Source organism: Pelobates fuscus, chromosome 11 (assembly GCF_036172605.1).
Source record: "Pelobates fuscus isolate aPelFus1 chromosome 11, aPelFus1.pri, whole genome shotgun sequence".
Lineage (NCBI taxonomy): Eukaryota > Metazoa > Chordata > Amphibia > Anura > Pelobatidae > Pelobates > Pelobates fuscus.
In genome coordinates this window covers 84,548,664-84,573,373 of record NC_086327.1, presented here as the reverse complement: position 1 = coordinate 84,573,373, position 24,710 = coordinate 84,548,664, and the positions used below count along the sequence as shown (strand labels likewise).

General features: G+C 40.1%; 1 protein-coding gene across 3 annotated transcripts in view; it reads right to left on the bottom strand.

Moving 5' to 3' along the window:
• The window catches only part of NUP214 (nucleoporin 214), a 68,674-nt gene that overhangs the window by 37,820 nt on the left and 6,144 nt on the right, over positions 1-24,710 (bottom strand). For all 3 annotated transcript variants that reach the window (XM_063436514.1, XM_063436515.1, XM_063436516.1), the window contains exons 2-19: positions 22,258-22,453; positions 20,398-20,549; positions 18,162-18,360; positions 17,142-17,212; positions 15,732-15,792; positions 15,533-15,636; positions 14,179-14,285; positions 12,828-12,894; positions 11,446-11,572; positions 10,200-10,361; positions 9,041-9,413; positions 7,463-7,632; positions 7,270-7,358; positions 6,936-7,016; positions 4,704-4,853; positions 3,585-3,743; positions 2,572-2,675; positions 927-1,100 (exon numbers count right to left, since the gene is read on the bottom strand). In XM_063436514.1, coding sequence (XP_063292584.1) covers positions 927-1,100; positions 2,572-2,675; positions 3,585-3,743; positions 4,704-4,853; positions 6,936-7,016; positions 7,270-7,358; positions 7,463-7,632; positions 9,041-9,413; positions 10,200-10,361; positions 11,446-11,572; positions 12,828-12,894; positions 14,179-14,285; positions 15,533-15,636; positions 15,732-15,792; positions 17,142-17,212; positions 18,162-18,360; positions 20,398-20,549; positions 22,258-22,453 — 2,546 coding nt within the window. The remainder of the gene's footprint in view (positions 1-926; positions 1,101-2,571; positions 2,676-3,584; positions 3,744-4,703; positions 4,854-6,935; positions 7,017-7,269; positions 7,359-7,462; positions 7,633-9,040; positions 9,414-10,199; positions 10,362-11,445; positions 11,573-12,827; positions 12,895-14,178; positions 14,286-15,532; positions 15,637-15,731; positions 15,793-17,141; positions 17,213-18,161; positions 18,361-20,397; positions 20,550-22,257; positions 22,454-24,710) is intronic.

Sequence of the window (24,710 nt, the reverse complement as noted above, 5' to 3'; positions counted from 1 at the left end):
CTTAACAGGAATAATATACATGAATCCGTGTACGTCAATGGTTCTTAAGGGGTTACTCCCAACACCCCTGAGTTGAAGTGGTCATGGTGTGTGCAGTCTGTATGTGAAGCATTTCACTTTGAAAGCAATTTAATAAAGTTAAGTACTTTGCTGCCAGACGTGTAACTTGGGCAGCGTCATTAGTCAGCCTTTAAACGAACACTATATACTACATGTATTCCTGACCCTATAGTGTTAAAAACACCATTTAGTTGGCTTGTTCCCCTCCTCCCCCTTCCATCAAAGGTTGACATCAGAATTGATGATTTCAGCCAATCCATGCTTTCCCATTCTGATGAATATAATGCACCACTTTTTCAAACATTGGAAACCCAGTGAAACATGGGGAAAGTCAAGCTTGGGTGTAGACACAGGGTGTAAAAACAAAAACCTGCTGTATACAATTACTCAAATTACTTCCAACTCTGTTCGTACATCTAACTAGAGTGATGTTATTCAGTATTTTGTTTGCATTATTTTCTACGTAATGGTAGTTCAGACTATTATTTGCTTCCCTGCCCAATATTTGTAAGTTTGTATTTTTTACAGCATGCTTCAGAATTTACATCCAGCTTTCCTACTGAAACCATGGACATACTGAACAAACGCGGTCAGTAAGAAAGGAGAAAAAAAACAAAACACATAAGAGTCTATTCTTGATGATGACTGGGACCAAGCCCTTAAGCCCAGAGGTTCTATTCATGGAAACCTATCAAAATCCAATGATAAATGACAATTGAAAAAAAGGAGTTGGTCTCTCTCAGAAATTCCATGTGATAAACTAGGATATTGAGTCATTTTTGTCCTCAAATCTAAGAATCTGAAAAATAAATTAGCCATGTTTAGCATCTTTTAAATAGAAATAGCTATGAAGGTCTCAATCTCACCTTTTGTTGCTCGTGTCTTCGCTTGGTATGCTCCACTGGGACAGCTGCTTGTACAATCGGAGCTGCTGTAGTTTGTCCACCAGTTGTTTTAGCTGCCGTTGTTGATGGTTGATAATTTCCCGGTTGTTGACCAGCGTGTGAAATAGTGATTGTCGCTCTGGGACAATTAGACCTCTAAAAAGGGGGCCATGGTGGAAGGTGTGAGTGTAGAGAAGATCAGAATACAAACAAATAAACAAAAAACACACCCCATCATCAAATGTATGGACATATACTTACTATTTTTACTTTTGGAAACTCTAAGTAATACAATGCAAATAACTTAAATAAATAGCTGGATGTTCTGTTTACAGCCGGGGGGGTGGGGCTCACAAGGGAAAATTTAACAAAGCTTCTGTTAATCTCAAGAGATTTGTCTTTTATCTACTGTGTGCACTAGTTTAATGTATGCATGTGTGTATACACAAACACACACACGCCTAGTTTCAGTGCATCTTCTGGGTTAGCATTGCTATGTGGTGGCAGCAGCCATCTTCAGGTTCTATTTAGGTGCAAGTACTGCTTATCCCATCAAAGCCCATATTAGCGCTCATTTGCAAATACCAGGCATCTCAAAAACAGGCTTTGAGTCAATTACACAGGGTATTCACCAGGATAAGTGGCACTTACTAAAAAAAAAAAAAAAAACTTTAAAGAACACTATAGTTTAAAGCATAATATTGAGGACCATAACATCATTAAAATGAAGTTGTTATGGTGCCAGGAAGTCCCTGGTGCTGACTCACCCTTGGAGGTTAAACTGTTCACCCCCTGGTTTAACCCTGGAAGTATGTGCTCCAGTGCCAGACTGCTCTGCCCCTTTCAAGAAATCATAGATAATAGGAGTCTCAGGCAGAGACAGAGCTGACTGCCTCAGAGCGTTCAGCTGATACTGTAAGCCAATCAGTAGATCCTCAAATCATAAAAACTGTCCATATCTTTGTTTTATGAATGGGAAGCAACTGAATGGCCTAGACGCAGGGATAGGCAACCTTCGGCACTCCAGATGTTGTGGACTACATCCCCCATAATGCTCTTATACACATAATGCTGGCAAAACATCATGGGAGGTGTAGTCCAAAACATCTGCAGTGCCGAAGGTTGCCTATGCTTGGCCTAGAGCATCAGCTGACTGCTCTAAGCCAATCAGCAAGGCCCTTGCCCGAGACCTCTGTTATCAGAACCCTGCCCAGATGAACACACGGTTGGGCTCCCACTGTACCTTTAAAAATAGCAGCCCTTAACCTCAGGTAAAATGAAACATAATAAATGAATAAAAGATATTTGTTTGTATTTAACATTGTAACGGGAATTGAATATTGAATTGAGATTGATACTCTTTACAGTACTAAACATGAACTGAAACTTCAGTCCTAGTGGGTAAATACACCTATGGAAAGGATGAGGGCAGACACGCAGTTATTTAGAACTGTACTGCGTATATGTCGCCCTGCGTATTACCTTGATGTATTTCAGGCAGAATGGCTTTCAGTAGTCCAGTTCAGCCACTGCCCTGGTTTCTTTCATGTACAATTTTGTACATAACACCCAATATACAGAAAAGCCCAAATAAATCAGAAACTATGATTCTAAAAAAATCCCTTACTTTTGATTTCTCTTGTTTTCCAGGTACTTTTCCCACTGTATATCCAACACATCACTGACATCTTGAACTGCAGACTTTACATACTGGTGCAGAGTGCGGATCTCCTATGAAACAGAGCAGCAATTAAAAAATCAGCAAACATGCTGACTTGGCTTTTAGATATTCTTAAAAATGACACAGGAGTCAAATGTTGTTGGAGAGTAGAGAGGAATATGGCACATTTCCATTTTCACTATAGTCAAGTAAGGTATTTAGATGTTTAGACTTTCTAAAAAAAAAACTGGTAATCTGTAACTTTGGTGTAATATTACGAGCATACAGTCATGGGAAAAATAAATTTGAATTCTATGGTTTTACATATCAAGAATAACAATAATCTGCTCTTTAGCAAGTCCTAAAGGGACACTATGGTCACCAGAACAACTACAACTTAATGCATTTATTCTGGTAAGTAAAATCATTCCCTGCAGGCATTTTCATGCAAACACTGCCTTTTCAGAGAATGGAGAAGCTAAATTTTTCTCATAGAGGTGCTGATTGGCCAAGCCGGTGCTTGGCCTCGCCCCCATCCCGCCTATGGGAAAGCATTGGCTTGGTTAAAAATCATATATTCTGATGATGTCAGCAGGGAGGCGGGTTCCTGACCATATAATGTTCCTTTAAATTTAGGTAAATACAACCTCAGATGAACAACAATACATGGCATAATACACTATGCCATGATTAAACAAAAATAAAGCCAAAATATAAATAATTTTAAAATATGCTGGGAAAGGCTAAATAGAAGTCATGTACCCTGTGCAGCTATCAGCTGTAAAAACATAATTGATATGTCTGTTGTATTACAACTGCTTATTGAGCAGTAGGAAGCGAATGTACTGCTGACGGCCAATGTTTGCCATTGCAGCTGTTGTGGTCTCTGGCTGAGCATTGAAAAGACCCTGGATCACAAAAGCAGAGAAGGGGGTGGGGGGCATGGTTTGCATGTCAGATTGACCCATTGCTAACATTACCTTAACCTGAGCTTCACTCTTGGGATCTAATGGTCTCTTGAGTAGCAGGTGCCGGTACTTGGGATCCTGCTTTCGCTCATTCAGTTCCCTAGCTTCTTCGATTTTTGCAAATGCCTCAAGATGATTCCTTTTTAGATTATGGATGTCGCTGTTAAGAGACTTTCATACACAAGATGAAGAAATGTAGAACATTAAAATCAGGTCGGAGTTGACTTTTTAAAAAACATTATAAAGATACTGCATCATACAGTATATGTAAAAAAAAAAAAAAAAAAAAAAAAAAGGATAATAATTACAAAAAACAAACAAACAGTCTTCTCATTTATAGATCTTGTATATGCTAGTTCTTTAAAATTACATCAAACACAGTATTATTGGAGAAAAAAAAATAAGGAAGAACGACTTAGCTTATGGATTAATAGTAGTGCCAGCATAACCAATTGTAACTTAAATTATACATTGCACCTACAATTTGTGGGTGCCTGGCACGCACCTTTAACACCAAATATTTAATTCTAAAAATAATATTAAAGAAATGCACTTTAAAAGTATAGTTAACTAGCAGAAAATAATAGAGAGGAAGACAGCAAGCCATATCCAGAGATATCCTGACAAACACGTAGCTCTAAACAAGAGCAAGTGTTCTCGGCAGAATATATGAGAACATAGAAACGCAGTCTCTGTAAACTGGAGAAAGAAAAATAATTGAACCTTAAACGATTTCATCAAGATTTTTTTTTTTTTTTGAGTTTTTCTTCCAAGTGCAATATTGGAGTGTAGCTTGTAAAACCTTTTTGGAAGAATTTGTTCTGTCCCCAGAATTCAAGTTTAAGGGATATAATGGCAGCACCCAAAGCACCCTATAGTCATAGACAAAACCTTAATATACCAGCCTCGGGGGTGGGAAATTGTCAGTCAAGACTGTGGTGGTTTGGTGAGTAATGGCACTATATTCCCTAAAGGGGAGATCTGGAGGGAGTACATTTTTGTTTGTTTAAAAAAACAAAAAAAAGTCTTCCAACACAGTCCACAGAGGCAATACCAACAAGTAAATACTGCTGAAAACCGTAGAATTTGTAAAGTCGAATATAGCTTGTTTCACATTAGCACCCATATTACCTCAGTAGTTTCTTTGATTTCAAGGAGAAAGCCATCAAGGTCATCTGTCTCTGTCCTTAATTGACGTATTTCAGCTTCATTGCCTACTGAGAAACATGCCTTTACAGTGCGAGCTTTCAGGTCATCCATCTCCTTTTGGAATTGAGCAATCTGCCCGGATTGGGAGAGAGGCACATTAATTGTGAATTTTTACAGTTATTAAACAGATGCAGATTAAATTTTCCCAAAACTAAAAACGTAAAATTGAGAGGCAGGAGCATTGGCTTAAGGAAATATCTAATTGAGTTATTTAAAGTGTACTAAAATACTAAATGTGGGGCAGTCCCTATAGAATCAAGCAGGAATATTGTACTGGTGGCCCAACCCCTTTTCTGCACTTTTCAGAGCACAACACTTGCTATATATACATAGATATACATACCGTATATACTCGAGTATAAGCCGACCCGAATATAAGCCGAGGCCCCTAATTTTACCCCCAAAAAATGGGAAAACGTATTGACTCGAGTATAAGACTATGGTGGGAAATGCAGCAGCTACTGGTAAATTTCTAAATAAAATTAGATCCTTAAAAAATTATATTAATTGAATATTTATTTACAGTGTGTGTATATAATGAATGCAGTGTGTGTATGAGAATGCAGTGTGTGTGTATGAGAATGCAGAGTGTGTGTATGAGAATGCAGAGTGCGTGTATGAGAATGCAGAGTGTGTGTATGAGAATGCAGTGTGTATATGAGTGCATTGTGTATATGAATGCAGTGTGTGTGTATGAGAATGCTGTGTGTATGAGAATGCCGTGTGTATGAGAATGCTGTGTGTATGAGTGCAGTGTGTGTGTATGAGAATGCTGTGTATGAGTGCAGTGTGTGTGTATGAGTTCAGTGTGTGTGTGTATGAATGCAGTGTGTGTGTATGAATGCAGTGTGTGTGTGTGTGTATGAGTGCAGTGTGTGTGTATGAATGCTGTGTGTATGAGAATGCTGTGTGTATGAGAATGCTGTGTGTATGAGAATGCTGTGTGTATGAGAATGCTGTGTGTATGAGAATGCTGTGTGTATGAGAATGCTGTGTGTATGAGAATGCTGTGTGTATGAGAATGCTGTGTGTGTATGAATACAGTGTGTGTGTATGGATGCAGTGTGTGTGTATGAATACAGTGTGTGTGTATGGATGCAGTGTTGTGCATGAATGCAGTGTGTGTGCATGAATGCAGTGTGTGTGTATGAATGAAGTGTGTATGAGTGCAGTGTGTGTGTATGAATGCAGTGTGTGTGTATGAGTGCAGTGTGTGTATGAATGCAGTGTGTGTGTATGAGTGCAGTGTGTGTGTATGAATGCAGTGTGTGTGTATGAATGCTGTGTGTGTGTATGAATGCTGTGTATGAGAATGCTGTGTGTATGAGTGCTGTGTGTGTGCATGAATGCAGTGTGTGTGCATGAATGCAGTGTGTGTGCATGAATGCAGTGTGTGTGCATGAATGCAGTGTGTGTGTGTGTGTGTGTAATGCAGAGTGTGATGCAGAGCCTTAGTGGGGGGTGGGCATTTTTATTTTTTAATTATTATTTTAATATTTTTTTGTTTCATTACATTTTTTTTATTATTATTATTTTTTTATTTTATTATTATTATTTATTTAATTATTATTATTTTTATTTTTTTTTATTATTATTAATATATATATATGCATTTTTTCGTCCCCCCTCCCTGCTTGCTAGCTGGCCAGGGAGGGGGGCTCTCCTTCCCTGGTGGTCCAGCGGATGGGCACTGTGTAGGAGGGGGCTGTGGGGGCTGCAGAGAGATGTTACTTACCTTTCCTGCAGCTCCTGTCAGCTCTCTCCTCCTCCGCCGGTCCGTTCAGCACCTCGGTCAGCTCCCAGTGTAAATCTCGCGAGAGCCGCGGCTCTCGCGAGATTTACACTGTGAGCTGACAGAAGAGCTGAACGGACCGGCGGAGGAGGAGAGAGCTGACAGGAGCTGCAGGAAAGGTAAGTAACATCTCTCTGCAGCCCCCACAGCCCCTGTCTGTATTATGGCAATGCAAATTGCCATAATACAGACTCTGACTCGAGTATAAGCCGAGTTGGGGTTTTTCAGCACAAAAAATGTGCTGAAAAACTCGGCTTATACTCGAGTATATACGGTAATCCCAAATGTGCGCATTTCATAAACATATGAGAGTCTAATGAATGATTATTTTAAAAGGGAATACATCCCTAACCTGTACTTACCTCCTCTTTTATGGCAATCAGAAAAGGGTCAGACTCCTTGGTTTGAGTGTATGGATTTTCTCTGGGTACATTTGCCTGCAACTGAAAAACAAAACAAACCAAACCCAAAACAAACAATTACCGCACAATTACCGTACTGATTGCTGCGCATAGTTGCAGTGCATTTATTCCCAGTGATGAGACAAGCCACGCATTCTCGCTTTGCATTTATTTCCTGTGAAGTACCTACCTGCATTTCATTACAACACTGTTATTGTGACTTGCAGCACATCATCCCCTGTTTGAGGATTGCAAACTGGACATGTTGAGAATGTGCCACAGAACTCTGGCTTACCTGTGAAGGCATTTGCTTTGCTGCTGGAGGGTTAATTTTGGCTGTCTTCTGAGTAGATGCAATGGGAGTGCTTGGCATCACAGGGACAACTATAAGCAAAATTAACTTGCATCAACATATGCTGCTTGTCATGGAGAACAAAGAAATAACACAATTTTAAAAAAAAAAACATATATGCTGAATGCTTATTTACCATCTCCAACAGTGGCCCTGCTCGGAGTCTTGGTGGCCTGTGGTTGAAATGATACTGCGCCACTACGGGGATCGCTTGAACTTGGGGGCTTGCTTGGAGGAGTGAATGAAAAGGCTGGAGCACCAAGGCTGGCACTGGGAGCAGGTGCCTGTGCCCCAACAGCATTGAATCTGGAACAAATATGCAATCTTTATTGGGTATAATCAGCTGTGTGATTAAACCACATAATCAAGCACTCTACGGTCATAAAAATATAGTACTATTGTGCAGTAGCACTCCGTTCTTACATGTGGTGTTTTATTGTGAGACAAAATGGGAAACAAGCACACGGTGCACAGTACTGGACAGCAAAACCGGCTCATATGCCTACCTAGAACCACAGATGAAACACACAGGGCAACCCAGTTAGGCAGCGAAAACAGGACGAAAAACACGTAGGAAAGCTAATGTTGTGAACGCTCACAGTGGTAGAATGACCATCACACACACGCACGACCCTGCTGGAAGCCCCTTAGGGACTAACCTCGAGGGGGAGAAAAACGCACTATAGGGGCCACCAACAACTTCACGGAGATTGTCCCCAACTGGGGAGTACACAACACGGACATAGATGAACATTACCTTAAGGGACAGACCTACACGACATCCGTAGCTACTAAAGTACGAAATCAGTCCAAACGCAATAGCGAACACATAAAGAGCACGATAGCACGAACTGCTTTGAATGTTACACCGACGACTACAATGACTGTGAACCTATATGGGTGAATTTAGAATCGCACAAACTTAACTGTTTTATATGCCATGCAGTCATGTATCGTATTGTTTGGATTTTGTTCTGGTTATGTTTTACACATGGGCTAGAAATGCCCTAAAAAAGTAAAAACGACACCGAGCGGCACATCAGTTCTGTACAAAGAAATGTATTACATGTTGTTGAACGGCCCCTGCGTGGGCCATTAAACGTTACCAAGCCGCATTCAGTGTTGAAAGAAAAAAAGAAAGAAAAAAAAAAGGGGAAACAAGTATCATGTGTATTCACTGGGAGCAAAACGTAGACCGATTTACTACTTACAACACAAGTTATATTAAAACTATTGTAAATTCAGTTCATCATCACAATCTGGTTGCTTATGAAACAAAAACAATCTGAAATGTGAATATCCATGGATTATTTCCTAGTATTTCACTCTATGGGGAAGAGGGAATTCTTATTTGCACTATGTTTGCTAGGCTTAAAATTTGAAGTCCTATGCTACAAGCCAGGTCTTAAATGGTGCCAAATTTCTATTTGTCATGGCTAGTGTAAATTTTGAGCCCTGGTGTGAGGGAGCAGAATCCTCAGTATGCCAACAAGAATTCCAGGTTAGCTGAAAAGAAATGGTCATGTTTGAAAAAACAAACAAAAAAAACACATACATATATATCAGTTATTGAACGTTTTCACTAAGAAGTGTCCCCCTGTAAGAGGTTTTACAATAGCCAATGTAAGAATAAGATAGTTCTTTATAGAGCTGAAGATATGAATAGACAATTTTTATAGCAGATACTGGTTCTGGAGCCAGTCTCAATACATACTTGTCTTTCAGGTTCACTTTCACTGATGCAGCAGGAAGAAAGCCGGGTGTTGTTACAGGCGTCTGCTCTGGAAGAGCTGAGCTACCTGGCCCTGAGCTGCCCATTCCAAAAACCCCTGTGCCCGACATCGGTTGGAAGGAGAACACAGGTGGATTAACCTGCTTGGAGGAGTTATTGGAAGCTGCTGTACTTCCGATTGACAAGGGCAAAGCCCAAGGTGCAGGTACAGGTGTAGTATTGGTGGCTCCAAATGTAGTATTGGTGGGTCCAGGTGTAGTATTGGTGGCTGGATTGCTAGAAGCAATACTGAAAGTGGCCGGCTGTGAAATGGTAGTTTGAGGGGCAGCAGGAGCTGGAGAAGTAAGGCCTGTTCCTGAAAACAGATAAAAATAACCTGGTAAACGAACATGAAAAAAATGACAGACAACCAAAGGACCAAAACTGAACAGTATACACAGTGAAGGATTTAGAGTTTTGGCTGCCCTTGGAGTCAATGTAACCCCTATATATATATATATATATATATATATATATATATATATATATATATATATATATATATATATATATATATATATATATATATATATATAATATATAATATATATATATATTATTGACACATACAACTAGCTATTCGCACAGAGGCACAATTTAAGCCAAATACACCGCCACGGTCACAAATATATCCAAAAAACATGCAGAGAAGCAACAACTGGAGGATTTTAAATGATCACCAGCCAAATCACCCTCAAACATCTGTGAAATGAATACTGAAGTCTTCTCAAAGGTACAAATTTGCTTTTATTACAGCCAATAAGAAGTGACCTGTCAATGTTTCATCCAAAAAGAGTCTATGTCAAGTCTTTCAAGTGAGTATTAACAAAGACTCGCTTTTTAGTTAAAACGCTGCCAGGAAACCCCTTGAGACAGTTAACAAATCTGTATTATAGGCGGCATGTCAACTAGCGGTGGCTCTTAGAAAGGACAGGTAAGGAGGAGATTTACTAATCTCATGTTTTCCTTTTACAGTGCTTTCAACCTTCCATCTGCCAAACATCTATACTCACAGTCACGCGTATGTTTAGTTTCCTCAATGTACAGCACTGCAGAAGATGTTAATGTTTTATATATTAAAGTTAAAAAAATTGCAACATACCGATCGTCTTCGTCTGTCTCTCTCCTTCCAATGGCAAACGTTCAAGAGGCACCATTAGGGACTTCATGCCTGGGTTGGAATTTATCATGTGGAAAGGACACAGGACTCCATCCGAGGACAAAACCAGGAGAACAGGGGTTGGTGGAAGAACTTTCTCTTCACCTACAAAAAGAAATTGGATTTTCTGTAGCAAATTACAGTGGGGTTTTAAGCCAGGGCACTCATGAGCAGGACTATTGAGAGCATAAATGAACACATTGCAAATTTAGCTATGACAACTGTGTTCAGCATTGCACCCACGTAGGGTAAAATCAAGGCATGGTAGTCTGTTAGGCATGCGTACGATCCATAGGTGCTGTAAAGCTGATCTCCCTCCATGGGGAGACAACAAATGGCACTATCTTGCAAATAAGGAGAGACCACGTCAACAAAAATGAATGGGGCATTCCAGAAAAGGAAAGACTGTCAGGGTAGAAGTCTCTGGCATGAAGACTATGAGGATAGACACAAATGCAGGACAGACAAAGTCAGTGTGTACTTACAATGGCGATGCCACCAGAATGTTTTTTCCTCAAATGATTTCTTGTTATAGTGATCACATTGCAAATTATTATTATAACGCCAACTAATTCCGCAGCCCTTTACAATATTATATAATGTGGGCAATCGCCACCATACACAGTAACGTGAATTTCTATATTAAGGCCAAAATAGCCAAACTGGAAAAAACAGATATGCTTCCAGTTTGACTTCATTGGCCTTAAATTTGAAATTCACTTAGGTGAATATTCCTGCATGTGTCAGCTGTCACTTGATGCAGCATTTTTTTTTTTTTGGCTACAGAAGTCATGCCACATCACTTATAACAAAGAAGTACAACATATATTTATTAAGGGGGCAGGCGGACAAGACGACGACTAAGGATCTTTTCTCAATTAAAGGTTTCTGACCGGTTCCTTGACTCAGTCATAATACAGATAACACAAAAATCTTGGTTCTTCCCCTCATGCAGTTTTTCTGTTTTTACAAAAAGTGGATAATCTTGTAAACAGGAAATATCAGTGTTCAGTGTTAGTTTATGTAAATGGCTTTGCAGCAATACAAGCCTTTTATGTGTTTAGTACTGAAAAGTATGAACACAACACAAGAAATGGGTATGCAACAGGTCCACACTGGCTTTAAGTCAGAGGCGTGGAACCCATGGCAAAAGAAACATGTCAGTACTACATTTAATAAGAGGACGTACTGATAAAAATCTGTTGCTGATTTGTGTAATCCACAACTACTCCCATGGGAAGTGTATCATCACTGTTGTCATTCACGGGGAGATCAGCCCGACTCGTGTCTTCCAGAAGCCACAATTCATAACCGACCTGTGATAGAGACAAAATAGTATCTTTTAGAGTACATTTCAAAAATAAATGAATTTTCACAAAAAAAAACAAAACAAAAAAAAAAACAATGGGGCATATTTTGCTGACAAAATGCACACATACGATATTATCACTACAGATGCAAGCATAGAAACCACAGTGACACTGGTCAGTAAGAAGAGGGCACCTATGTGGATATTCCACAGTGCTCAAGGTTCGGCCATTGAATGTTAGGGCACAGGCTAAGTTCACAAAAATCATGGGATTAAACCCCAACACATTAATCAGTTAAACAACCCAGAAGTAAAAAGGCAGCCAAGTATAAAGAGTCTATTTCCACCCCAATTGACATGTGTGTTTGAAGGAAATATATCATAATTAGCATTTAAAATAAAAGACTGTAAAATTGTTTATTGACCAAAAGGAAATGCGCATGCAGTGAAGAGCTAACGTGTGTTAATTAATGAATCCCAACATCATATAGAAGAGAATGGAACTCCTATTTTAATTCTGGAATGGTTTGAGACCTTTAAATTGCACGCATCCTCTTAGTGGACAAGTGGTGATTCTGACCAAAGAGTTCTAAAGATGGCTGTCATCATAGAGCATAAGTATGCAAGGAGATGCAATAAAATAGTAATATGTATTTTTATTACAAAATAATGCAAAGGAAGGCCATATTAATTGAAATCATCTATTTTCAATAATAGGAAAAATGAGTACAGTTACCCTTTAAGTGGTTGTGTCCTGGGATAGAGTGGGACAGCCATCTAGCAAGCGTCCCATCACTGGTATACTATCACACATAGGCAAGAATATGAAATAGGTAGGGGGGTATTAACGACTTATAGATAGCTTGTGCAGAGACATGCCATAGATATCTATTGCCCATAAAGGTGCCAGTTCCCATTGCCCTCAAGAACAACGGCTCATGGGAAGAAATGGTTGCAGAAGCTCTCCCTTTAGCCAAACTTAATTTGATTACAAGAAAGTAGTTTTAGCTTTGTCTGATATATTCTAATACCAATTCATTCTTTATAAGTTTCTCATATAGATTCAATATTTATGGAAACCTTAAAAGTGACAATGCTGTTTTAACAAATAAAAACTTTTCTACAGGGAAAAGTCCAAGATCACAGACTTACCAAGAAGATGCAGCTCTTAGTTAAGGTTTCATTTTAGGTAAAGACTATACTATTGCTACAAGTAAGAATAGTTTTATCCCCAATTAAAAACAAAACAAAAGAAAGGTTACCTGATCTGGTGGCCGGGCAATCACAGAGACTTCAATGGAGACAGCAGAAGCCCCCAGAAGAACCTCCCTTAAAAATAAAATAAAAATTATTACTTGGAGATCCTGTCATGCTCAGGGGCTCTATTTTCAAAGCAGACTTCAGTTCTTAATGCAATATACTTGGATTAAGGACATTATAACACAACATAAACACATGGCACTAACAAATTATTCTATTAATGGAGCATAAAGAGATTGTTAGCGGAGAATTGCATCTTAACCCCTTTACTGTCTATAAAGTGTATACACGTTCGGGATATGTCTTCCAATGCCACCATCATGTATACAGGATCGGGAGCACAAAGTTCCGAGCAATAATTCATTGAGAAGAGCCACGTGTGGGATTTCTAGCTGCTGCTCTCACACAACAGAAAGAGAGTTTGTAAGTAAATGTATCTCTATATGTGTAACAGTAAAGCAGCTCTTGGATATCCTGAATGTGGCTTTGCAGCTTTGTGTGTGTTTCACAACACATGTAACATAACAAAAAGTGGGATCAATAGAACATAAGGAGGCAACATATGGGCGGAAATATGTTGGGCAATGTATACAGAGGCAACATGACAAAAATGGGGCAACATACATGGAGCAGGTGTGGCGTAAGAGGCTTTAACCCTGAATGTGGGGCCTTTAGATACAATTATTTTTGCCTGCTCAGTGTCTAATCTTTTTAGCGAGTCTAGAAGTCAGCTGGGAGTGGAAGTGACATGTGACATATTCCCCGTGTATATCTATCACTGGCAGCTTCAACTCCCTGGTAAGGCTCACTGAAGAGACCTGACCTAGAGAACACAAAGTAGCCTGGCAGCAGAGGACATGTGGAGGGGAGGAGGGGGACCAAAAGGTCCAATAGCATACTCTCTGCTCTCATTCTGTATACTAAATGGGAGAGGTTTGCAGACGCCAGCCTTGAACCAGTTCACCAGCTGACCATCATGCAGAAAAATTTGGCAAAATAGGAGTATGGGTAAATATATAAGGATATGAGGAATCGTTCAGCATGGGACAATTAAACACTGGATAATTGCTTTGGGGGAATTATAGTTTAGGAATTATAGTATGAGGATTGTGTCACACTGAACTGACTGTAGCATGCATTAAAAGCACATGGAAATATCACATTTGTTATATAGCAATGCTATTTGATTTTCTATCTTCATTATTCTGTAACCTATTTTCCTGTTCTTAAATATATATATATAAACCTTTTTTTCCCCCCCCCTAAGAACCCACATTTTTTTTCCATCAAAATCCATTGGTAGTGAATGGATTAATGGAGAATTTAGCTATATTTCAATGCTACGTTACTCACCAATTATCAATATAATTCAAGAAGAAATGGTGGTGTCTCTCAGTAGGGCTGCCATAGCAGATCTCCCTGAAATTCAGAAATCGCTCACCCTTTTTGTCTTCCTTTTTCTGCACAACATAAAAACATACATCAGCCAGTATTCATGTAACTATAAAATTTTACACAAAACCTTGAACTGTAATAAACTGAAAAAGAAACTGCAATAGTCAGGCAATAGTTGGAGGGTTTTTTTTTTTTGGGGGGGGGGGGGGGGGGAATGCTATTTTAGTCTAAATATTTTAAATATGTTTTTTCAATTCTTGGCACCTAAAAGGGGTAGTTTAGGCACCATAACAACTTAATCTAAATGAAGTTGTTCGGGTGCCAGGAGGCCCCCGGGTGCACTCTTACCTTAGAGTAAAAGTGTATGTTTGTTTCAAGCCAGTTTTGTGAATGGGGAGTCACTGATTGGCTGAGAGCTACTCGGCGACGCCCCTACCCAGTGGCACTCCGCACTTCTTTAACCCCTTAAGGACCAAACTTCTGGAATAAAAGGGAATCATGACATGTCACACATGTCATGTGTCCTTAAGGGGTTAAACTAAGAATTCAGAAGCAAGATGCCACCTGGGCATATTGAGATAGGCGCTCTAGAAAACTTTGGGATCACACCGTTTGAGAACGGTTTAACCCTTTGAGGTAAGAGTGCGCACGGGGCTATTTAGATTAAGTTGTTATGGTACTTGGAGTGTTCCTTTAAGTCACGTCTGCACAACCTGCTGCCCCCAGATGTTTTGAACTACAACTCCCATAATTCCCTGGCTATCGGTTACATTCAAAGAGTCATGGACGTTGTTGTTAAAACATCTGGGGGGGCGCAGGCTGTGCAGGCCTGTTTTAAGTATTTAATGCATAGATGAATGCACTTTCTAAGTGAAACCAGTAATTACTAATGCCTAATTAACACTTTAAATTACACTGCTAGGATACAGATTTGAAACCCTAATATATCCCTTTCAAAATAAAACCACTAGCCCCATAACCATTTACCCATATTATAAAATTCTTAACAATACCCAAGGCCAGCTTTTAAAGGCATAGTCCCTAACCTTTACCTTAAAATAAAACTTCTATCCCCAACTACTAAATCTTAAGCCTAAAAAACTTCTCAGCAGCACACAAATCTTGCTAAAATTGACACACAAAAAATAAATACATTTTATTTTCTTGCTCCAATTAGGTAATGTCAAAGTAGATTTTCCATTTGTATCTTGAACAACTCAAGACTGCAACATCACATTCAGGTTACAGTACATGGCTTCATGAAAATTCCAAAAATAAAATAAAGTAAAGGCGTTAGTATCTTGACACATACCGGAAGTAATACCATAACAAGCTCAGGAGAGGTTTCGAGAGAAACATCAGCAGCAGCATACGCCACGGCAAAGACGTATGTACTAACCCAGAGGACATCAAGCACTAGGAGACAAAAACATGCAATCGCAGTTTAAATAAATAGTCCACCACATGACATTACATTTACTATTATATGGGTATTGGAAGATAAATTGCACCTTTTACAGGGTTCTCTGAATAAAAGGTGGGGCAGGGAATGACTTTCTTCTCCTGAAGATTCTGAAAAATAATATTATTAAGATTCAGTAGATATAATAGATTAAATATAACTCAAACCACTAAGTTATGTACAAAGGCTACTGAATTATCAGTACAAAAAAGTTGTGTTTTTTTCCAAAATAATAGAACCTAAATCAGGGGTGACCAAAGATGGATCCCCAGATGTTGTAAAACTACAGCTTCCATGATGCTTTGCATGCCTTTATAATGTTTTAGAATGACAAAGCATCATGGAAGCTGTAGTTCTACATTATATGGGGATCTACCTTTTGGGCACCCCTGACCTAAATGAAATTCCACTACAACCAAGAGATGTACAAAAGAATAGTGACTCTTTGTACAGATTCAATAATGGCACCGCATGTTAAAAAGCAGATCATTACGCTTTCTCTTACATATATTCAGAGGTGTCCAAAGAAGACTTTCCAGGGTTCTGAAAGCTATAATATGTATGGGTGCTGACCTTGAAGGCCCTATTTACTGCCACTTGCCTCAATCTGTGGAAACCCATGAATATTATATTTAAAAAAAAAAAAAAAAAGGCAGCTCTTTAAAAAGTCTCCATGTGTCTTGTCATTTTCCATGTTACATAGGCTGAAAAGAGACGTGTCCATCAAGTTCAGCCTTCCTCACATTTAGGATCAAAAGAAAATAAAGTTTAAAAATTAGATCTATCTTTACAGGAAATGTTTAGGAAGGCTGTGAAAGTCACATACAAGGAGGTGTGACTAGGCCTGTAAAACAAAGATTTAACTCATTTATTTTTTTTTAACACTTGTCACCCTTGGCATTATTCCCCATTTCACCTTATTAAATGCTACAACAGTGCTTACTGGGGTGAGGGAGCAAGAGACACTTTGGTACCTCACTCTGTCTTTCACCGATAATGTATAGGTCTGCTGGCTCTAGTTTACTAAACGCTATGTACAAGAGTTTAAACGGTGCTGTCGATTGTTATTTTCAATTAATTATGCTATGGAACTTTGGGTTATTTTCTATCAAGCTCTGATTTATCTGTACCTATTTACCGGCCTATCAAGCGGATATTTAACTTAGGAAAACGGAGATCTGCAGTTACTGTGTATGGCACCGGGAAGTGTTACACTTTCTGTGTATTTACAATACTACACTTCCATTACAGTGTTGCTGATTTAATCACGGAACTGCAGCCATCATTATTTGGTTACTTTAGCAGACTTTCTCTTTACAGCTGTGGTTTTCAAGTACCCACATAGTCCGCTAATCTTCGAGGACCCAATTGTTGTGCACGGCACATCGCAAGCACTTTATCGCACCATGTTGGATGTCAAGAGCATTCCCGACCGTCACAGATTTATTAAGCCACTTACTGGAAGGAACTGAACGATTGTGCCATTCTGCTTGCCCACAGCAAGTTGCTTCCCTTTTGGGCTCCAGCATACTAAATGGGAAGAAAAATATATATAAATAAATATGATCACCACTGTTGCCCTTGTATTTTTCAGCTCACCTATTCTCTCTAGAAACTCAATGTTTCAAGCTTCCTTTTATAACTTCTAGCATCTCCTTCCTATTCTTTTAAGAAAGAAATCCACTCTGTCTGCACAGAGTATATAACTTTACCATCTTCCTCAATTAAATACTTTTTCTCTTGCCTTTCCCTTGCATTTCATTGGTCCCTCTAGATTTTAAGCTTATGAATAGGGTCCTCTCTAACAAATGTAGCAATCTGTTTCATTCAATCAAGTTACATTTGAAAAGCCTTTAATCACTGTTCTATTTAATTTATAAATAGGTTGGTGCTTTACAATAACAAATGATAATCATGAAAATTTACATTGCAGAAATGTTAGTAAATTCCTTGCATTTGGTGTAATGGTATGTTGTAGTCTCTATCCAGTTCTTAACAGAAAGCCTGACCTTTCTACAGAGGTAGAATTCATAACAGATTACAGACTCTACACAGGATAATTCACAAGAGTGAACTAATTGGAAATTATTCGGTCAAAATAGCTAAACTGAAATCTTAATTAAGAATTTTTCTCCCATTTTAAAATCACTATAGCAATGCAGTTTTATGAAAACAGATATATTAAAATCCCTAATCCAATGGTTCTTGAACTTTTTTATATAGACCTAAATTATGTACAAGGCAATAACTAGGCAACCAATCTCTTAATTGCAAAATAGGTTCAGTGACTCATTCTACAACTATAACATAGCTTATAAGGCAGTGCTGCTACAGTGGACAGTTTCTTGGGTCCCGATAAATATAACATGCATGGTTCAACCATGACGTGAACCAATTTTGGCCTCTACCCAAGGATAAAGAAACATAGGAAAATCTATATGTAATAAAATGACTGGTATAAAAATCCCGGGTGACCCACCTGATGTCACACCCACAGTGGCAGGCAGAGTGGCGTAAGCACTGACGGCATCCGTGACCTGTAGGACTGTTATACTACCATCATTTAGGCACATGGCCACCAGGTTTGGTGTTGCTGGGTTCCATTTGAGATCAATTACACGATTATTACCATCTTTTGTTAGCTCATAATAAGCAAAAGGCATTTTCTGCGGTTTGGTCTAGAGAAGGAAAAAAGTATCCTTGAGATGAACACTTAATTCTTTTGAATGACAAACAATAAGAAACATTGTAAATAATAACTATAAAACAAATTATACATGGCACAGCATTCGAAACATTTCGATTTGTTTTGGTGCAGAAACGGCAAAGATTTAAACATACAAAAAATATAGCATAGCAATGAGGCCAAAACCTATCAAATGCATGACAGTTGTGTTGGTAAATGGACAAAGGATCACTGCACCCAGACCACTACATTGAGATTGAATGGTCTGGGTAATTATAGTGTTTTATTTTTACTTATATTTGAGCAGTCATAAGTTACGGTACAAGCAATACAAGTAAAATATGAAATCACAGGGGATTTCGGTATAGATAGGTGTGCAAATACAACAACAGATTGTGCATGTGACCGCGATCAGATTACCAAATGAGAAACAAACCACAACAGCAATATCCAGCCAGCCTGTACAATGGGGTTGCTTGATTGCCTTTTTGTAATAAAAGCCACCCGGGCTCAACCACCCTTACCCGACACGGGGAATAACCATGGGTCGGAAAAATAAAAAATCCAGGGCCGATCGGGACCCCGCCACCCACGACATCGGGGAACTTCTCCGGCGCTCGCAGAAGTCCGCATGGGACAAGATGGCGGCGGGAGAGGACGGCTATTCATACTCGGACGATTTCTCCATAGACCCCGAAGAAGGTATGGCACCTGCTCCACCACCCAAACTGAAGCCCTCACATACTTCTGCAGAGGAGCCAGTCACCGCCTCCCTACTTAAGAGCATGCTGGCGGAGCTCAGAACAAACATAGCGGCCGACATGGCCTGCATAAAAGAAGCAGTGGAGGGGGTTACCACCAGAGTCGCAAAGCTGGAGGCCTCAGCTTGCACCCATGATACAAGGATAACATCCCTCACCCATGATACAAGGATAACATCCCTAGAACAAGCGCTGGATGCAATGCAAAAACAGCAAAGAGTTTCAAACGACCGGATTAATATGCTGGAAGACCAACGACGGCGCTATAACTTAAAGCTTCGAGGCATCCCAGATTTTATAGGCCAGACAGACCTGCCGCACTTCATTAGGCGCCTGCTGGCCGACCTATTATCCCCCAAAGAGGCAAAAGCTGTGCGCCTTGACGGGATGTTCCGTCTTCCTAAGCTCGCAACAGCACCAACCACAGCACATACAGACCTGATACTCCGCTTTCAAACGCTGCAAGATAAGGCCCACCTGCTGGCAGCGACGAGAGGGAAAACCCCCCTGACATTCGAAGGGGCCACGATATCCCTCTTCCAGGATCTGACTAAAAGCACCTTGGAGTGGCGCAAGACCCTACAACCACTTCTACATCATCTCAGGAATCAAAACGTCCAGTACAAATGGGGGACACCGAACGTGCTCACCTTCACTCACCAGGGTAGAACATACCGAGCCCGGAGCTACTCAGAACTGGATGCACACCTGCACATAGCAGACCTGATGTTACCCCCTGGAAGAGAGAGCTCAGATCTCGCCCGATTGGACCCAACCGCTGTCGCTGACTTCATCCCAGGGGCGCCCACCCGACCATCGCACCACCGAAAGACAACCTGAGGACCAAAAAAGCAGGGAAGGGTTCCCGCTACAACCCCAGGGACTGCTGACACCGCACTCCTCAGTGATTGGTCTCCAACCTAAGATGCTCCCGCTCTGTTCCGATACGAACTTTTATAATGTTGACCTCCGAGTTCCTCCCAATTACTTTTGGCTAACCTAAGTTGTTTTTTATTAGACCCTAACAGCCCATACAGGTCCCCCCAGCTTAACCCCCACACACCCGAGACGGCCACGCAACGACAATCACTACATCCCACCAGGGTACGCTCATACCCACGACCAGAGGCACTCCCAACAGTGCCTGCTCCTCACTCGCCCCCTCAACCGATGACAGTAGACAACAAGTAATAAGACATGGAAGATTATTGCATTGTGTGTACTTTGCAGCACACGTGTCTTTTTTCCCCACCAAGAAAGAATCTCACCTCATTCAGCAGAGTCCGTACATCATAAAATGAGATGAAAGTGCCATGAGTACTGGAGGCTACACACACAGATAATGTCAAACTGTCAGAGCTCAGAGCCACATGGTGAGTGGAAAGTTTCAAGGGCACAGTTATACCAGGAGGGCCTGCAACTGTAAAGGATGAAAAATGGCACAGTTTGTATAAAGCCTGATATTATTTAATAACAGTTGGACACAATAATAATCTCTTGGGGGTGGCGGAGATGCTGCCAAGAGACATGACAATATATCAACTTTCCACTTAATAAGGTTAATATAACATTAAAATATTTTGAGAAGCTATGTACAACAGAGTAAGCCAAAAGGTAACAGTTTAATTTTTTTTTTATGTTTTCCCAAACATAAGGCTGGCTCAAGCAAGGAGTTGCCCAAAGACACTTACTAATAAGATGGTCTGACCAAGATTCGAACTGGGTTTTGTGGTTCTAAATCAGTGAAGTTACTTACCACTGTTCTATACAGCCGATAAACTAGTTGCTTTTTTAACTCATATACAATATGATTGCAATTTTATCTCTACTCTATGCAATCAATTTCATTGCAAATTAATATCTGAAAATATATAAAGTTTTTTTTTCTAATTAAGGGAACAAATGTGTATTCCTAAGACTATAGTGCCCTGGTGGCTGTTTAGTTAACAAGCACCCAATGGCAGGCAGAAAAAAAAAGCACTTTTAAAGTATCGAGAAGGTACAGCAGAGTTTTCCTGCTATTTCCTTTTAAACCAAACTTTAAAAAGGCGAAAAACTACATTACCCCCTCAAAAAAATTAGAACACAGACAATGGGCAGAGAGTTTAACCCGTTAAGGACACATGATGGAAATATTCTGTCATGATTCCCTTTTATTTCAGAAGTTGTGTCCTTAAGGGGTTAATAACTTGCATTTGGGTTAATTGTTGCTCTGCTCTCAAACAAGTTTTTCCCATGACCCAACATTACCACTTCCCCACCTTGACCATGAAATATGGGCTACTACTATCAATGTAACGAGCTACAGAAAATAGAGAGGAAAGAATGAACTGCTGACATAGAACTGGCTGACGCGTGTCATATTGAGGGAAATAAAGGGTGCAACGGGTACACATGTTGATTCACATTGACTCCTTGGCTGGTAGATTAAGAATTTAAATTCTAAGCACAGATACTAGTAGTATATTGTGCTGGACTAAACCTCTCATAATTCTCAGCCAACTGGTGGCATTTGTAGTCACACAGTCTGTGGAGTTTGTTAAAGGGACACTATAGTCACCTGAACAACTTCAGCTTAATGAAGCAGTTTTGGTGTATAGAACATGCCCCTGCAGCCTCACTGCTCAATCCTCTGCCATTTAGGAGTTAAATCCCTTTGTTTATGAACCCTAGTCACACCTCCCTGCATGTGACTTGCACAGCCTTCCATAAACACTTCCTGTAAAGAGAGCCCTATTTAGGCTTTCTTTATTGCAAGTTCTGTTTAATTAAGATTTTCTTATCCCCTGCTATGTTAATAGCTTGCTAGACTCTGCAAGAGCCTCCTGTATGTGATTAAAGTTCAATTTAGAGATTGAGATACAATTATTTAAGGTAAATTACATCTGTTTGAAAGTGAAACCAGATTTTTTTTCATGCAGACTCTGTTAATCATAGCCAGGGGAGGTGTGGCTAGGGCTGCATAAACAGAAACAAAGTGATTTAACTACTAAATGACAGTGAATTGAGCAGTGAAATTGCAAGGGAATGATCTATACACTAAAACTGCTTTATTTAGCTAAAGTAATTTAGGTGACTATAGTGTTCCTTTAATGGTTAGTGGTGAGCTATGCAATAAAAGATATTACCGATAGAATTGGGATCTTCTCCAGCCTTGATTGGTACAAGTAGATCTTTAATGTAATAGATTTTCAGCCCTGGTGAGCCTCCAGCAAAGATGAGGCCATATTTATTAGAGATTGCCAAGAGATTGGAGCGCTCTTTGAGGATTTCTTGAGGAGGATCAAAAAGCCGTGTCTTTTTCAGTTGCCGGAAATGGAAGTCCTAGAAATTGAAGAGAAGAGAAAGAGTTAAAATAAAATACAACAACTTAAAACTCTTACAGGTTTACTCACTAAACTGGAATCCGAATAGTAAATAGGAAAGCTGAAGCAAAAATAGTAAAGTTGGGACAATTAATGAGTTGGAAACAAAATTTCCAGATCAACTATTTTTTAACATTTAACATTTTTATACCCCAGGGGGGATTGGTTAATTTTTCTTTACCAATCCATATCTTATATTGAGTTAATATTTAATAAGCTCAAAACCTGTATTTCCCAGTATTTGTACACTTCTTCTGCTAAGACATTATGTTACCCTTGCATTGGCCCTCTTTCCATTTGTAATTGAAAGTTTATTTGCTCTTTTAAGGAGAGCCACGTAGGGACCTCTTGGGTTTTCCATCTCCGAGTGATTACGATTTTTGCTGCTATTAAAATATGCAGAGCCGAGGAGGCGGGGCCGGACCGCCGAGCTGGACGGTCGCAAGGCAGACCAGCTCCAACAAAACTGGAGCCTTTCAGCACATAAAGTGAAGCTTTTACCAAATATTCCGGCCGGCAACGGCGGCCCTCGATGGGCATAGTGCACTAGACCCAGGGAGAGGCTAACTCGCTGAGTTTTAGTCCCCTGGGAGGGAAATCCTTGACGCTGAAGTTGAGGCCTACTCCGGCGGTGAGTGGAGCGGACGGCCGCCGCCCGCTATCCCGCCGAACAGCGCCCAGACTGGGGCTTTGGCCCTCGAGGAACCGGCTCCGTTCCCCCCCCTCTGGACCGGGGGGGGGTGATCCCGGTCCTCACCCTGAAACCCTGACCGACACGACTGGGACCTCGCAGTACTGCCAGATGCAGAACTTAAAATGGCGGAGAACACCTAACTTCAAGATCCCAGCGGGGGATACCTACCCCACAAAAGCCGCATCCAAAATGGCTCAAAAGCTCTACGGGATAAGCCATCTACAAGCTCCAGACGTGTACCCGCAAATATGGTGCCCTACTGGGACACTTACCTCGAGGAATCCTCTTTAAGCCTTCGGTTCCGGTAAGGAGAGGGATCAGCAACCAGCGGTGGTAAAAAAGGCACAGCACACTAAGCCTGCAACTACCAGATAGGCAGAGCACATCAGCCAACACTATGCACCACGTCTCCTTTTGGACGCTCCGAGGCCTAGGCCCAGAGATTCGGATGTCGCACAGCACCCCATGCAGCACCAGCTAACCAGCCGCCGCAACACGAGCAGACCACCAGACAACAGCGAGAACACGCCGACTCTGAGGAAGGCAGGACTTTCCAGACACACAGGGACTTTATAAGTATGACCTAGCTAGGCTTTACTCTCCCCAGTGTAAATATGTCGAAATCCTACCTGTCTTAATGTGCTAAATGCATCCAATGTATAGCTATAAGTGGCTAAAGGTTGATGGTGTATCTCTCAGGACCTACCTACTGCATCTATGTGTAGCTAAGGGGCATAAGGGGTGATAGTATATCGTTCATACCTAAGCATGTACCGAAATAACCTAAACATATTACCTGCATGTAACCGTATAATAACTACTTGATATTAAGCAACGCCTAGAAACTAAGTGTTATAAGACTCATCTACTAAAACAAAAAATGTGCCAGTTACTCGTATGCCACTAATATGTTCACGACCTTACGAATACTTCGCTTGTCAGAGCTGCTGTGGCTATGCAAGCAATGTTGTAACCTCCTATGCACAACAAAAATAAAAAATTAAAAAAAAAAAAAATATGCAGAGCCAGATTTTTTTGTAAGTTATTTAGACTTGGCCAATTTAAATGCAAAAGATAAGTTTCTTGTTCCCTTCGGATTCCCCTAATGCCTAGGTTTTCCAAAGTTGAAGCAACAAATTCCCAGTATTTATCGAACAATGGACAGGTCCACCAGATAAGAGTATAAAAACCTATTTCTCTCTTACATCTCCAGCAAAAACTAGAGCACTTCTCATACATCTTATTTAATTTATCCATCTATAAATCATTGTATACTGTGTTTCTAAAAGATTCAAGCAATGTATAGTTTAAGATATGGTATAGTACTGTACCATTTATTTATATCTAGCTCATGTCCGAGCTCTCTCTCCCATCTAATCAGGGCCTTAGATTTTACCAAATAATCATCACCTATTTCCAGTAGATCATTTTTAATAATTTTCCTGATCGTTATTTCTCCTTCCAATAATTTGCCTTTTTTTTTTTTATTTCCATAGCATTTCTTTTTACTTTCATTAGAAAG